Below are 14,912 nucleotides of genomic sequence, written 5' to 3' on the forward strand. Positions count from 1 at the left end.
TTTCCCTTTTTGTGGATCGGTATTACGTTTGCAATTTTCCAGTCTGTTGGTACCACCCCTGTGTCAAGAGACTGCTGCATGATCTTGGTTAGCGGTTTGTAAATTACTTCTTTCATTTCTTTGAGTACTACTGGGAGGGTCTCATCCGGCCCAGGGGATTTGTTTATTTTAAGAGCTCCTAGTCCCTTTAACACTTCTGCCTCAGTTATGCTAAAGTTATTTAAAACTGGATAGGAACTGGATGAAATGTGGGGCATGTTGTCAGTATCTTCCTTTGTAAAAACTTGTGAAAAGTAATCATTTAATATATTTGCTATTTTTTTTTCTTCATCTACGATTTTGCCATTTGTATCTCTTAAACATTTAATCTCCTCTTTGAATGTTCGCTTGCTGTTGTAATATTGGAAAAACATTTTGGAATTGGTTTTAGCTCCCTTAGCAATGTTCATTTCTATTTCTCTCTTGGCCTTTCTAACTTCCTTTTTGACTTGCATTTGCAGTTCTGTGTACTCTTTTTGCGTACTTTCTTTTTGGTCCTTTTTTAATGCTCTGTAAAGTGCCTTTTTTCTCTGAATTTTTTTTTTAATTGATCTATTAAACCATTTTGGCAATTTAGTTTTACATTTAGATTTGTCTACTTTATGGATGTAATTGTTTTGCGCCTCTAGTACTACATTTTTGAAGAAAAACCATCCTTGTTCTGTGGGTGTTTTCTCTATTTTACTCCAATCTACTTCTGTTAGTCTCTGTTTCATACCTTCATAGTTTGCTTTTCTAAAATTGTAAACCTTAGCTTTAGTCATTACTTTTGGGGTTTTAAAAAACACTTCAAATGAGACCATGTTGTGGTCTGAGTTTGCCAGTGGTTCTCTGACCTCTGTTTTAGTTATTCTATCTTCGTTATTTGAAAAGACTAAATCAAGGCATGCCTCCCCTCTAGTCGGTGCCTTGACAAATTGTGTTAGGAAGCAGTCATTTGTCATTTCTACCATTTCTATTTCATCCTTCGTGCTACCCATCGGGTTTTCCCATTTTACTTGGGGGAAGTTGAAATCCCCCATTAGTATGGCTTCTCCTTTGCTACACGCATTTCTAATGTCATTGTATAACAAATTATTTTGCTCACCTTCTAAATCTGGCGGTCTATAGCATGCTTCTATTATTATGCCCTTTGAATTTTTGTCCGTTATTCTGACCCATATTGATTCGGTTTTATTTTCTTTGTCCAGGTTTAACACCTGGGCTTCAAGACTGTTTCTTATGTCTAGCACTACCCCTCCTCCTCTTCTGTCCTGCCTGTCTTTCCTATACAGTGTATATCCACAAATATTATATTCGTCCCCTTCACTGTCAGACAACCACCCCAATCCTACTCGGGTTGGGGTGCTGTCTGGGCAGGCAGAGGAGTCTGAGGGTCCTGGTCGGGTCGCTGGACATCCCTGCGCATAAATGCGCTGGAACTGCGAGTGGTTCACCTCGCTCTCTAGCATTTCCTTCCAGTGCTCCAGAGGAGACATGTCCTTGTCCACACAGACAACATGTCTGTAGTAGTGTCAACCACCAGGCAGGATTTCGGTCCCCAGGATTGCACCACATAGCCTTTCGGCTGTTGATCAGGGCAAAAAGGAATCTGCTATCCCTCTGGGCTGTTCATCTCCCGGGAGTGATGAATTGGACGGAGGACCTCTTCTTGAGGGAGGGTCCTCATCCATCATAATGGCGACTCCACCCTCAGGTGGTAGAGCACATTTGGCAATGTTTTGGGTAGGCCAGTTTGTTTGTCGTGGCAGAGATGACTCGCTGCCCCCATGGTTCTCCCTCCACCGCTGCGGGCGTCCAGCAGGCATCGATGCCCTATCCCACGAGTGGCCCAGGACGCTTTTGTACTCATTCCCACCAATACCGTTGCCCCCGGCCTTCTTAGAGAATGTCCAGAGAGAGAAGGTGACAGCTCATTTTGTGGCCCCAAGATGGCCAAGGAGAATCTGGTTTTCAAACTTTTGCCAGCTACTACAAGGCCATCCCTGGGAGATCCCGCTACACATGGCACTCTTTGGCTCCTGAACGGGACCGTCTGTCCGCCTTAGGGCTCTCAGATGCAATTGTCAGTACATTGCAGAATGCTAGGGCCTCCTCCACAAGGTTGTTGTATGCCTTTAGGTGGAGGTATTTTCAAAACTGGTGTATGACCTGAGGTCATGACCACATCTATTGCCCTATAGCAGTCATTTTACAGTTTCTGCAAGACCTGCTAGAAGAGGGTAGATCCCCCTCTATGCTGAAAGTGTACGTAGCAGCCATATCTGCATGCCTTGTCCCCATTGATTCGATATCCCCATGCACTCATTTCCTGGCAACACATTTTCTGACAGGCACATGGCAGTTACGTCCTCCCCCGAGTGTCATCTAGATGTGGTATTGGAGGCCCCGTTTGAGCCTATTCATTCTATAGAACTAAAATATCTCTCTATGAAGACAGCCTTTTTTCTAGCCATCACCTCTGGTAAGTGGGTTAGTGAGCTACAAGCTGTGTCGGTGCACAGTGCCTGTATGCGTATTTGGAATGATGGAAACCAGGGTATCGTTATGCACGAACCCCGCTTTCTTCCCTAAGGTGGTTGTGGCTTTCCACTTAAACCAGTCGGTGGAATTAGAGGCTTTCCATCCACCTCCTTTTTCTTCAGAGGAGAATTGGAGGTTGAATTCCCTTTGACCAGTTCAGGCATTGAGAGGTTATGTGGATAGAACGAGAGCACTATGTCAGTCTGACCAGCTCGTCATCTGTCATGGTAAAAGGACACTGGGTCAAGCCCTCTCGAAACAATGACTGTCCCACTGGATTGTGGACACAGTCTCGACTGCATATACCAGTGCCGCACACTCTACCAGGAAGCTACGTCATGGGCCCTCTTTAGAGGAGCTTTATTGACCAAGGTTTGTACTGCGACTGGCTGGGCTACTCCACATACATTCACCAGGTTTTATCGACTTAACATGGTAGATCCCTCTATGCATTCATTAGGCAGAAGGGTCCATGAGGTTGCATACTCACATCACAAACATTAGTTTGGTGGTAGTGAGGTGTCCCTCATCTGCTGTCTCTTCGCTCACGTTCCCTCGCGATGGGTTTGATATACTTTCCCAAAAGTATTGGTTGTTGGTCATCTTCGAATTGAAAGGTTCCCTGAAAGAGAAGACAACCAACAAACCACACATTTGCAGGTTCATTCCCCAAGTGGCCTATCGGCAGCTCTCACATAAAATGCTTAGCTCTGACATAAAATGCTCAGTAAATACCTGACCTGTGGCAGGCATATCCCAAAAGTATTAGTTGTTGGTCATTATCTCTTTCAGGGAACTGGGGTTACATTCATTCATTACATTCATTTTGTTCACACCATCATCGCCACACAATGTATTTATTTCATTTATTTATTTAATCATTCATTCTTTTAACCAGGAAAAAACCTATTGTGACTGAGGCCTTGTTTACAAGAGTGTCCTGGCAAGATGACCAGAAACACAGGCGTAATTTCACATTCCTAAAAGCAACATCACTCTAAAAGACAATCTCTTCATACATTCAATCGGGGATCAGACATTTACACTTCTATAATTATTGAAACCTGCTCATTAAAATACATGTAATCTTAGTCATTATTCGTTGTTTAATTGATAAGTTTGTTATTTATCTGATGCTCTGTCATATCCCAGATACTCTGATCCAGACTTTTCCATGCCATTGGGGCACTGTAGCTAAATAGTGAATGACCAATCCAAGTCCTTCTTCAAGGCACTTGGTAAATAAGTGCAATACCAGATTGTAAACTACACTTGGGTATGTTTACCTCTATCAGCAGACCTAGGTAATCTGGCTGAAAACCTATTACAGTTTTACACACATTAAGTACCCAGTGTAATTGCCTTCTACAATTAAGTGACATCTAAATATAACCCTTTGTTTTCCTATGTCGGACCAGGTCCGACATTAACATTTTGCCTTTCTAGGCCTTCAAAAAGGCATCAATCACAGGACCCTAGTTGTTTTTTCTCCTGAAAAAGCTGAGAAAAGCTGGAGAAGCGGATCTGAGCAATACAGAGTCCCTTCACCACAGACAACACGGACATAAACAAACAAGATAGCTGCATCTGCAACCAGTGCTCAAAGAAAATCATGGACATTTGCCAAGCCTTTTGAGATGTTATAATAATAAAATAATGACTTGGATCGCATTATTGAAGAGTTTGGTGATGATCAGGAGATGATTCATCTGTATGCACAACTAAGATATGTGATAAATACAGTGAACAAGGGGTGGGGCAGGGCTGGGGATGCAGTACTGAGTGTCCTGTTGATGTAGTGCCTTTTAAACCTGTTTACTATGAACACAATTTCTTTTAAACAGCGTGTGTAACATAAACAGCTTGTGTGAAAATAAGTTAGACCTGAAAATAAGACAGACGCTGAATAAATGGACCTCAAGGGGTTAAAGAAGCCAGTAACTGGCAGTGATGGATTTGAGGATGGCAGTCTAATCCAAATCTGGCTGCTTTGTCATTAGTCAATCCAATTTTTTAAATTGCTCAGCAGAGGCATGTAAAAATAACTATCACTAATCACTATAATCAAACAAAGGAAAAATACAGCTCTTTATAACACGATTTCTACTTTGAAGCGTAAAGATTTTTTTTTGCTGTCGAAAAAGAAAACAGTTTTTGAGCTATTTTCTTTGAGATAGTTAAAATGCGCAGATCAAACTCCAGGAATGGATCCAGCCAGATCCCAAGATATTTATAGCTACCCACAACCTCAAGATGCTCTCAAGTCAATTAATGAAGGATTAAGTCTTGTTTCAAACTTATAAATTTAGGTCCAAAAAAACATGAAGTTATTATTATTATTATTAATATTATTAATATTATTATTAATATTATTTATTTATTTATTTATATTACGCAACAGCTTTAAATTCCAAGAACGTTGTTGTACAATATTGAAAGCCTCCTGGAGTTTATTGTGTCTGTGCCAGAGTATCCAGTGGTATAAAATACAGTAACATCCACATATAGATGACAATGTACTCCATTCCGATTCCGACACCATCAATATACAGTGAAAACTGTGTCAGACCCAAGATAGAGCCCTGTGGTACACCTTTTTTAATCTCCCCCAAACCTATTACATAATACATGGTCCACAGTATCGAAAGCCTTGGACAGATCAATAAAGACTGCAGCTGCCACCTGCTTACTATCCAAGCCACTCAAAGTATCATCAACCGTTTTAGTCAATGCTGTTATTGTCCCATGGTCTGATCTAAAACCAGACTGGATTGGAGACAGCAGGTTGTTTGAGTCAATAAAAGCTTTCAGCTGATCCAGCACCACCTTCTCCAAACATTTTGCCAGAACAGGAAGCAATGATATTGGTCTGTAATTGGCGACCTCCATTTGAGAGCCTCCCTTTTGTACTTGTAGCACATGTGCAAGCTTTCACAATGTTGGTATAGTTCCAGTATTTAAGAATAGAGTAGACAAATGCGCCAGAGAATATGAAATAATATTACTAGCCAATTTTTTTAAGTTGATCAACTCCAGAAGAAAAGTGTTTTGAGAGCTGAGGTGGATCATCTTTTTCATACATACCAGAATTACCATTAAATGCATTGTTAGCTTTATAAAATACTGGTTTAAGGCATTAATAATATTTCCAGTATTAAGTTCTGTTGGAGAACCGTTTAAAGAGCATGTACTACCAATATCCTGAACAAGAGACCAACATGTTTTTTTTTAAATAGCAATAGCAGTGCTTCAATGCCACTGGTAGAGTTGCTGATCAGCCCTACTCCGGACAATGGAGTGAAACTTCCAGATCACTTCTAGGAGGAAGATATTTTCTCCTACACCAGCCTTGACCACACAACCTCTTGCAACTACTGGTAACCATATGACATCACAGACTGTGAAAAACACTGTTGTCAACACGCCTCTAGTGCTTTTCCACCTCCGATATGCCTTGGACATCATGGAGCATCATTGCTGTGGTGGAGGAAGTGTCACAGAAACAAATTATTTTGGATAAACAACAATAACTTCTTGACCAGTCCGATCTACAGACCTGTCCCTAACTGGACGCTTTTGGGATGAGCTTCATGCTGGGTGAGCTGAGGCATGGGTTGCAGGTGGAGTGGAATGTCTTTCCTCTTTGTTAGATCGAGCACCACATTCAAGCTTACTTGCATGCCACTTTGCTTCCCGGCAGGACACACCCAGTACTCAATGCAATTGTGATTTTCAAAAGCACTGCATGTATTTTTATAACTATCTCTAGCAGAGATTAATTCAGATCTTCAGTTTGGAGCAACATTTCCATCATCTACAGCAGCTAAATAATAACACCTTTGATATTCAGTTATTAAAAGATGCTGTAATGCAAGTTGAATTAAATGGCCTAATAATCTCCTGTCCAGGTTACAAATGGATCTGATGCAGCAGCTCATTGTTCTTACTAAAACAAAGATGGCTAGCATGGTACCTTGAGCTGCCAGCACTCTGAATACAGTATATCTAAGCTAATGTCATTTCTGAGTAACTAAATAATATCTCCAGTTTCACCAACTGCTGTGGAACATACTGTAAATACTGTAAGTTGTGTACTACTTAATAATACTGTATGTACAACATGAAGTCATGATGATGGTTAATATTACTGCATGTGCCTTGAAAAAAAAAAAAAAATAAAACATTTGTTGTACATTTATACAGTTTATTTACACATAGGCTAATGTAACAAAACAGGTTATCACAGGGTTTGAAAGAAAGATACACAATACTGCATACAAAATATAATTTACTGACAGGAAAATTAATATGAAAATCAATCAACCAAAACTGTTCCTAATGCAAGAACTACACAAACAACTTCAGACATTTAAAGTGCTGTACGTAGAGTAGCGGCCTACTAGTGCAATATTAACTCCAAAACACAACTGAATGCACATTCTGATATCATAGTAAATCAACAGAAAAACTACCAGAAATGATTTACCAAAGTTAAAAACAGTTTTTTTTAATTTATTTTTTTATAGCATCTTAAAACCAAACATTCTATTTTTTTTTTTTTTTTTTTTTTTAAATTTAGAAGCGAGAGTCGCTGAAAAGCTATTTGGAATGTTCTAAAAAACCAGACAAACAAAAAAAAAAAAACCCATCCACACAGTTAGAACATGGATTTTACAGAATTATACTATACCATAGCAAAATGTGAAAATGAATACATTTACAGTAGCTTTTATTTATTATTTAGAAGACAATCTAAATTGTACCAAATACAAAGCTACTGTACTGTAAATCAATCTGAAACTATTTTATTTTTTAATTTTTTACATGGGAATGTCACTTATGCTGGTAGTGCGGCTTTCCTTAACTGCATTCAATATCCCTGAAAGAGACCAGCCTGAAATGATCTTTTCTTTTTTTTTTTTCCTAGTTCATGGAGAACAGACATCCAGTTTGCATGCTTTGGCTTTATTGTGGATGTTTTCAGGTCCACATCAATATCTGTAATGTCGGCTACTTACGCCCTCTAGTGGTCGGATGAATTCTGTATGAGTCAACCATTGGAAGCATTTATATATTGGAAGCATTTATATGAGCGCCAGAAATGGTTGCAATGTTTTTTCATACGCGAAAATCGCAAAATAATAGGCTAGCAAATATTTCTGGATTCTGGATTTACAGTATTTGTGAGTGGTTTACCAGTAGTACTATAAATATTCAACCCGTTCCCAAATGCTTGATATTTTGAAGAACCATAAACCTGATCTGACCAATGTACAACATGTAACTGTATATGACATTTTAGTTTTGAAAATTATTACAACTTGACATAAAACTGCTACTAAAATGGGGAAATGTACACAGAATTTAGAACAACAGTTTCATACATCGCATATTTACTTACTGTGTGATCTGTTCTGCATTATACTTTCAGCCCATGTAACATACATTGGGTGTATACTAATTATTGTGATTTCTCAGATTTTCAACCAATTTAAGTCTGCTACCACATTTTAATATACGTTGGTTATAAGATATATATATATATATATATATATATATATATATATATATATATATATATATATATAACGGTATATATACATATCATATATATTGGATGTCATGTCACATCAGTAATTTGTGTAGTCATTGCTATACATTAACTGTTTATTCTGAGTCAGTGTTGAAGGTGCTATCGCTACCAGCAGTCATTGCCCTGTGTGGGAGTACAGAAGCTCAGGAAGAGGTAGACACTACTGCAGACATGTCAAACTAAACGAAGGTGATTCTTTCCTTTTTCCCCTCAGTGGAAGACACTGTCATTGTGATCCCATATGGAAGTCGACATATCAGACTGGTACTGAAGGGACCCGATCACTTGCGTAAGTACTAGTAGGCATCATCAGGATACAAAGTGTTGGACGTGAGAAGCCAATGTTTGTCCCATCATGCCTCAACCCGTGCTTGCACACATTTTTATCTTGCAGCTTCACCTGGTAATATATTTTATACATTTATTAATTTAAAAATTGTTTGTTTTCTGTAGGGGAATGACAGCCACTGATTTTATGTTTAAAGTGGTTTGCTGCAGTCTTCATTATCTGTGATGGTATTCAATTTAGATTACTGTATAAAAGAAAAAATCCCTTGTTCCCTGTTTATTAGTTTTTTTGTTTTTAAGGAAAAATATGGTGCTTTGTCTGTTGTCTATGGGAAATATTAAACAGGTTTGGCCTATGAAAAACACATACAAATCACACTACAAAAGGCAGTGTAAAACAATGCTAGCTTTTGTCATTTTATGTATGTAGGATGATGCACGATTCCCAGAATTCTCTAGTTGAACTGTTATTCATTTAAACAAGGGCCATTTTTTAGCAGTTGTTAAGCAACCTGGAAAACAAAGAGACAACTCTGAAGCTAACCACAGCAATATAATTAAATAATACTATTTAAAAAAAAAAAAAAAAAAAAAAAAAAAAAAAAGTTAACTTTGCAAAACAATCAATGTTAACGTTTAAACAATCAAGTTAAAAAGAAATGCAACTGCCCATTCCATTTCCTCATCAAATTTGTATTTTTTCCCCTTGCCTAAGCTTATTAATTTGTTTTAACAATGCTAAGTAGAACGCATTTGATCCCATATGGTAACTTATAGTTGTAAACACACTATAGTCGCTGAGCCAATTGCATGATAAATCCAAGAGAAACATGCAGAAACATAAATGCAATTAAATGAGGTTTGGGAAGTAAAGCTTTTAAATGGTCTCCATGTGCTTTATCCATTTTCCTGTATATTGAAGATTGTTGCCAAAGGTCTTGGATCACATTTAAATAGGCTCAGTATATGTTATTTAACCAAACTCTGTAGGACAAACATTTCTTTAAGAGTTTGTTGGTTTTAAGTCATGCTCAAATGCATCTGTTGTCTGTACTTTGTTAATTCTGTTAAATGTAAGCTTTAGGTGAGGTTTAGGGGACGATAGCAGGGGCTCCAGCTATACCCTATTAATCAACTAACATATTTGATTGATACATTAACACCCTATACGTTAATCAACTAACTCACCTATTTAAAGCCTAAACACAAGCACCTCTTTGTCTAAGTGTTTAAGTTCTTGAACAGGACACAGCAAGACTTCTCCAGTTTGCTATAGTAAAAGACAAGCCTGCTATCATGTCTACCAACTGGATCCTTACCTTTTCATCTGATTCGGACGAAAGCCTGCAACCAGGTCCCCCAACCGCAGCCATCAAGCCAGAGATCCACCTCCCAGCATAGCAACTTCGCAGATCCAAGCGCCACAGCTCAACCCTGCAACTGCTTCATTACAAGGACTAGCCGATTGCAAAAATCCTGAAACATCTCTTCAAAAAAAGTACAACCATTCCAGCAGGAAGCGATCGACTGGCATTATTTCATATCTTCTGCACAGATCTCGGAGCCGAACCAGCGATTCCTCCTCGCTTGGCAGCCAGCAGTCAAGCAGTCTCCAGCAAAAGTAAACTCCAGTGAAGCACTACAACCGTCATGTACAACTCAACTCGATCCTGTTTACATTCTGCACCAGGAGATGGTCAAAGACATTAAAGGATTAATGCAATCAGTCACAGAAGCCATCATAGCCATCAATACCAGGCTTGACAAACTGGATAATCAGGTAGCAACTGTAGCTACAGTCGTCATTATCTCTGCCTCTGCAACTTCAACTCCAGCCGTGCCTACATCCGGTTTCTCAACCCCGGCCCTCACAGCTGACAATCCAACACATAACCTGGCTATAGCAACATTGTCAGGATCACAATCAGCTAAAACCACTCGACACCACTGCTTGTCTCCATCACTCCACCAAAGCATTATAGAAGGTAAATACATCAGTCTCATTTCCATTCTGATAGCCACATCAGAATTCTTAGTCCACTGGGTTGTTAACTTTTTAGGCAACAGGCAGATCTGCAACAACTTTAATAAAACAACTAGTCTGTCTAGAGCATCATCTCTCCTGCAAGTATCCACCCCAATAAACGTGGCAGCCATCCATCACCATCCAGATAAGCAATTTGTTTCCTACCTCATCGACAGCCTCCAAAATGGCTTTTCCACCAGCGTATCTACCATTACCTCCTCATCTTTCAACTCCAACAAATTCAAAATAACAAGCTCCCAAATTCAAGTAGAAATTGACAAAGGATTTATGGTTGGTCCATTCTCAGCATCTCCTTTTCCCAGGTACAGAATCAACCCAGTAGGCATAGCTACTCTCAAGGTATATAATTTGTATGAGATTAACATGCAGCCTACAGCACTCAGTATTCCCAGGTGGCCTCCCATCCAAGTACTAACCAAGCCCAACATTGCTTTGCTTAAGCATTGCATGGTAAGTTTGATTTGAAGAGCTTTTTGCCGTCAGAGACGTTGCCTAGGGGTCACTACAAGGAAGTAGCTCTTCTTGACCCCCTACTCTCAAGGTCTCTGAAGGGGAAAAAAAGAGGCTGACCTTTCCACCCCACCAAGGGAAGTTCACAAGTAGCATTAATTCACTGATCTCTCACAAACAATGTTCTCTTCAGTACATCACAATCGTTGACGCCATCAGAAGTATCAAGATGGCAGGCCACGGATCCTGGCTAGCAAAAGCCGACATTACAGATGCTTTTAAAGTTATGCCTATCCATCCTTCCCTCTGCCATATATTCAGAATCTGCTGGCAAAATAAATACTTCTTCACCACCCAACTCACCTTTGCAAAGCCCGCTTGCCTCCTGCTAAATTGGAACACATTTGCCTACTCATTGATAGCTTCCAAATCTCTAAAACCGAGACGAGATCTGCTATCTCTTCTCGGCCATTTCATCTATGCCATCCAAATCATTCTGCAGGGCAGAACCTTAATTTCTCACCTCTTAGCTCTTTCAACTACAATTAAAAAAAACTCAATTCCTTTATCAACATTTCCGATAAATCAAGAAAGGATATAAAACTGTGGTCAACACTGATCCACCATTTGAATGGGCTGTCTCTATTCCACGAAGACATAATTTCAGCTTCACATGATCTAGCCTTGTTCACTGATATTTCATTCATAGGATTTGGAGGCTATCTAGGATCTGAACAGTTTTTAAGAGGATGGCCCACAGATACAGAATTTATCTCCCCACCTTAAAGCTTCGGCTCAACTTGAGATATACCCTATCATTGTAGCCGCACATATCTGGGGTCACCAGTGGTCAAGAAAGTCATTTTTATTCTACAGCAAAAACAAATCAACAGTCCTCATCATCAACAAAGGCAGATCACCCTCCCCTTTCATCATGCAGTTAGTGACCGCCTCATTTGGATCTCTTTTTCAAACAATTTCATTATTGAAGCCCCTTACTTGGCAGGCATTCACAATAATGCAGCCGATGCTCTTTCTTATCTCCAGGTCCCCAGATTCCATCAACTAGTTCCTGCAGCAGCATCAGAACCTCTTCAAATCGCTTGATTCCAGGACCTGATATTCAAATAAATATACAATCTCCAAACTGCTTCAATCCGCTCAGAGCTACATGGCAGCCACCTTGGCGACATCTATAAGGTCTTCATACTTCACAGCGTGGTCTACCTTCTCAACCTTCTGTGCCCAAAATCAAATTCAACCCATTCCTTTTAACCAGGACTGGCTTTTGGCTTTTATAGTCCATGGAAGAGACACCCTAAACCTTGAACCAGCAACCATCAAGATATACATCGCTGGCATCCAATGCCACTGTCGCCATCTCTGTCCCTATTATCAATTCCAGCAATCCAGCTGACGCTTGGAGTGATAGCAAAAACTTCAGCCCCCATTTCCATGTCTCGGCTACCTATATCATCAGACCTTCTCCTCTTGCTGATTCTGATCCTCCTGAGAGGCTGTTTATCTTCTTTTGATGATATGCTAATGGAAACCCTATGCCTTAGGATTCCTGAGATGTGCCAAATTTACTGTTCCATCAGTCACCCACTTCATCATCTTCCTTTGCACCTCCAAATCGGATTAGTTGTGCCAAGGACAATTCAACTTTCCAAACTTAACTCCATGATATGTCCATATACATCCATGTCAAGGTAGATCTCCTGAAAGAAACCTTTTCTCCCATCGGATCCTCTGTTCATCAACAATTCACACTCATTGGTAACCAGGAACCTAGCCACCCTCATCTCTAAAGCAGGGCTACCACCTCAATTCTATACTCCCCACTCTTTCAGGATTGGACCATCCACTTCAGCAACTAAAGCTTACATCAATCAACATCTTATAAAGAACATGGGGTGCTGGACATCGTCAGCACTAGAGGGCTACATTTGTTCGTCAGTTTCCGACATCATCGCAGCCCACCAAAGAATAGTTGGTATGCCTGGAGTGGGGCTATGTGACCGCCTGGACCACCAGGTTTCCTCCTAATGAAGGGGGTTTTTCCTCACCACTGAGCGGAAGGTGTAAATTCATAGTTTTGTATGTTTTCATTCTAGTACAGGTGATGCGTAGCACGTCTTTGTTCATCCCACAGATGTGGGGTTCTATGGGGAGCCGGGGGTCCATCTTTTGGGGGGGTAGTGAGACTCACTTTCCCATCCTCGTGTTAGACGCAACACCCACGAGCCTCCTTTAAGGGAGGTTCTCACCACGTGAGTTTGAGGGAACCTCCGGGCATACTGTGTATCTCAGCACCGTACTTTGCCTCTCCGGGATGAGGCTCTTCTATAATTCCCTTAATCGAATTCGGGACATGGCCTGCTCTAGCTCTTAGCGGTCGAATCCCAAACTAACCTAACACCTTGCTCTTTCCTTCCTCTTTCTGTCGACATGCACAGTGAGCTGGACGTCTATTATGTGTTTTCAGGGTATGTCAGGTTGCCGGGACAACCAGCCTTGGAGGCAGCGCCTCATCCCAGCACAGCTCCAGCGTGACGAGATCCCTCTTTCCTATTCTATCTTATCCCACGGGGCCGCTCAGCGGAAGCAGTCCACTTTAAGAGGAAACTCTCTACGTAGCCCCTGCTGCCACCCTGTGAACTTTAAATTACATAGAAAACTATAAATGTATGCCAAACGAATGTTTTCATTTTTAGATTTAGAAACTAAGACTCTACAAGGTCAAGAAGGAGAGAACAGCCTCAGCACTACCGGGTCTCACCACATTGACAACACAACTGTGGACTTCCAGAAGTTTCCAGACAAGGAGATACTAAGGATGAGTGGCCCTCTTGGTGCAGACTTCACTGTGAAGGTAAGAATATGTGTATGTATATCAAATTCTCATGATTGTTGCAGAATAATTGCACAAAAGTCTTCACAAGCATTCATTTCAGACTAGGAGATTTTCTTATTTTACTAACACCCTCAATTACAGTGTAATATAAAACACACACACACACACACAAACAAACATATACAAACACACACACACACACACACACACACACAAACACAAACACATACAAACACACAAGTCTAACTTCACCGTAACAAACCCTTTTATAACAATCCAAGCAGCAAGAACCTTTTGTTTCAATGGAAATTAGCCCTATAACATTCACTTTTACAAAATGTACCCTAATAAAACCATCTCGATAGTGACTGACACAGAACTTTCTCCAGTGTGAATGTGTTATTCTCTCAGTGAAAATGAAGACCTTGATAGGCTAATTTGAAGCTAAGGCTGATTTGTAGATAACCTATTGTAGCGCGAATCATGTGTGACATATGGAACTGTTGCTATCTTCACCCAAACTGCAACCATGGCAACAGACATGAGGAGGTAACAAGATTGAAACAGCGTGCATTGAGAAAAACACAAAAAATATGAAGCAATCTACACAGGGTATGGTTTTCAAGAGAAAGGGCATGTAATTGATTAATGTGAAGTTGACTTTAAAAGAACTATTGTATAAAGATGTTCAATACAATTTTGGGCGTTTCTTCATTATTCTTATACAGCAAATTGCCAAGCCCTATTATAGTGAACAACTTGATATAACGAACATTTCTCCAGGTCCCAGGGTGGGTCGTTATAATGAAGTTAGAGTGTGTGTGTGTGTATGTATTTGTGTATATTGTTGTAAAATCGTCCAATAAAACCCAGCTGTGGCTTATCTATATTCCAAGTCTTATCTGGAATACTTGTGGTAATGTTTTTGCAGATTTCAGCAAATTTTCCACTGTTAGTAGATATGCATTTTATTTCTTTTTTGGTCGAGTTTCATTTAACAAAACGCCTTTCTGGAGTGTATGCTGTACATGCACTCTAGACAATATAAATACATTGAACTACATTGGGCTTGGTCCTTAATGTATATAAACTAGCACAGTCTCATCAACGCTGAC

At 40.0% G+C, this 14,912-nt stretch overlaps 1 protein-coding gene across 1 annotated transcript in view; it reads left to right on the forward strand.

The window, feature by feature from the left end:
- The window catches only part of LOC121321625 (ADAMTS-like protein 1), a 100,159-nt gene that overhangs the window by 28,631 nt on the left and 56,616 nt on the right, over positions 1-14,912 (forward strand). Inside the window, exons 6-7 of the mRNA XM_041260630.1 lie at positions 8,370-8,444; positions 13,658-13,815. Of these exons, the coding sequence (XP_041116564.1) occupies positions 8,370-8,444; positions 13,658-13,815 (233 nt within the window). The remainder of the gene's footprint in view (positions 1-8,369; positions 8,445-13,657; positions 13,816-14,912) is intronic.

This window comes from Polyodon spathula, chromosome 1, assembly GCF_017654505.1.
Source record: "Polyodon spathula isolate WHYD16114869_AA chromosome 1, ASM1765450v1, whole genome shotgun sequence".
Taxonomy (NCBI): domain Eukaryota; kingdom Metazoa; phylum Chordata; class Actinopteri; order Acipenseriformes; family Polyodontidae; genus Polyodon; species Polyodon spathula.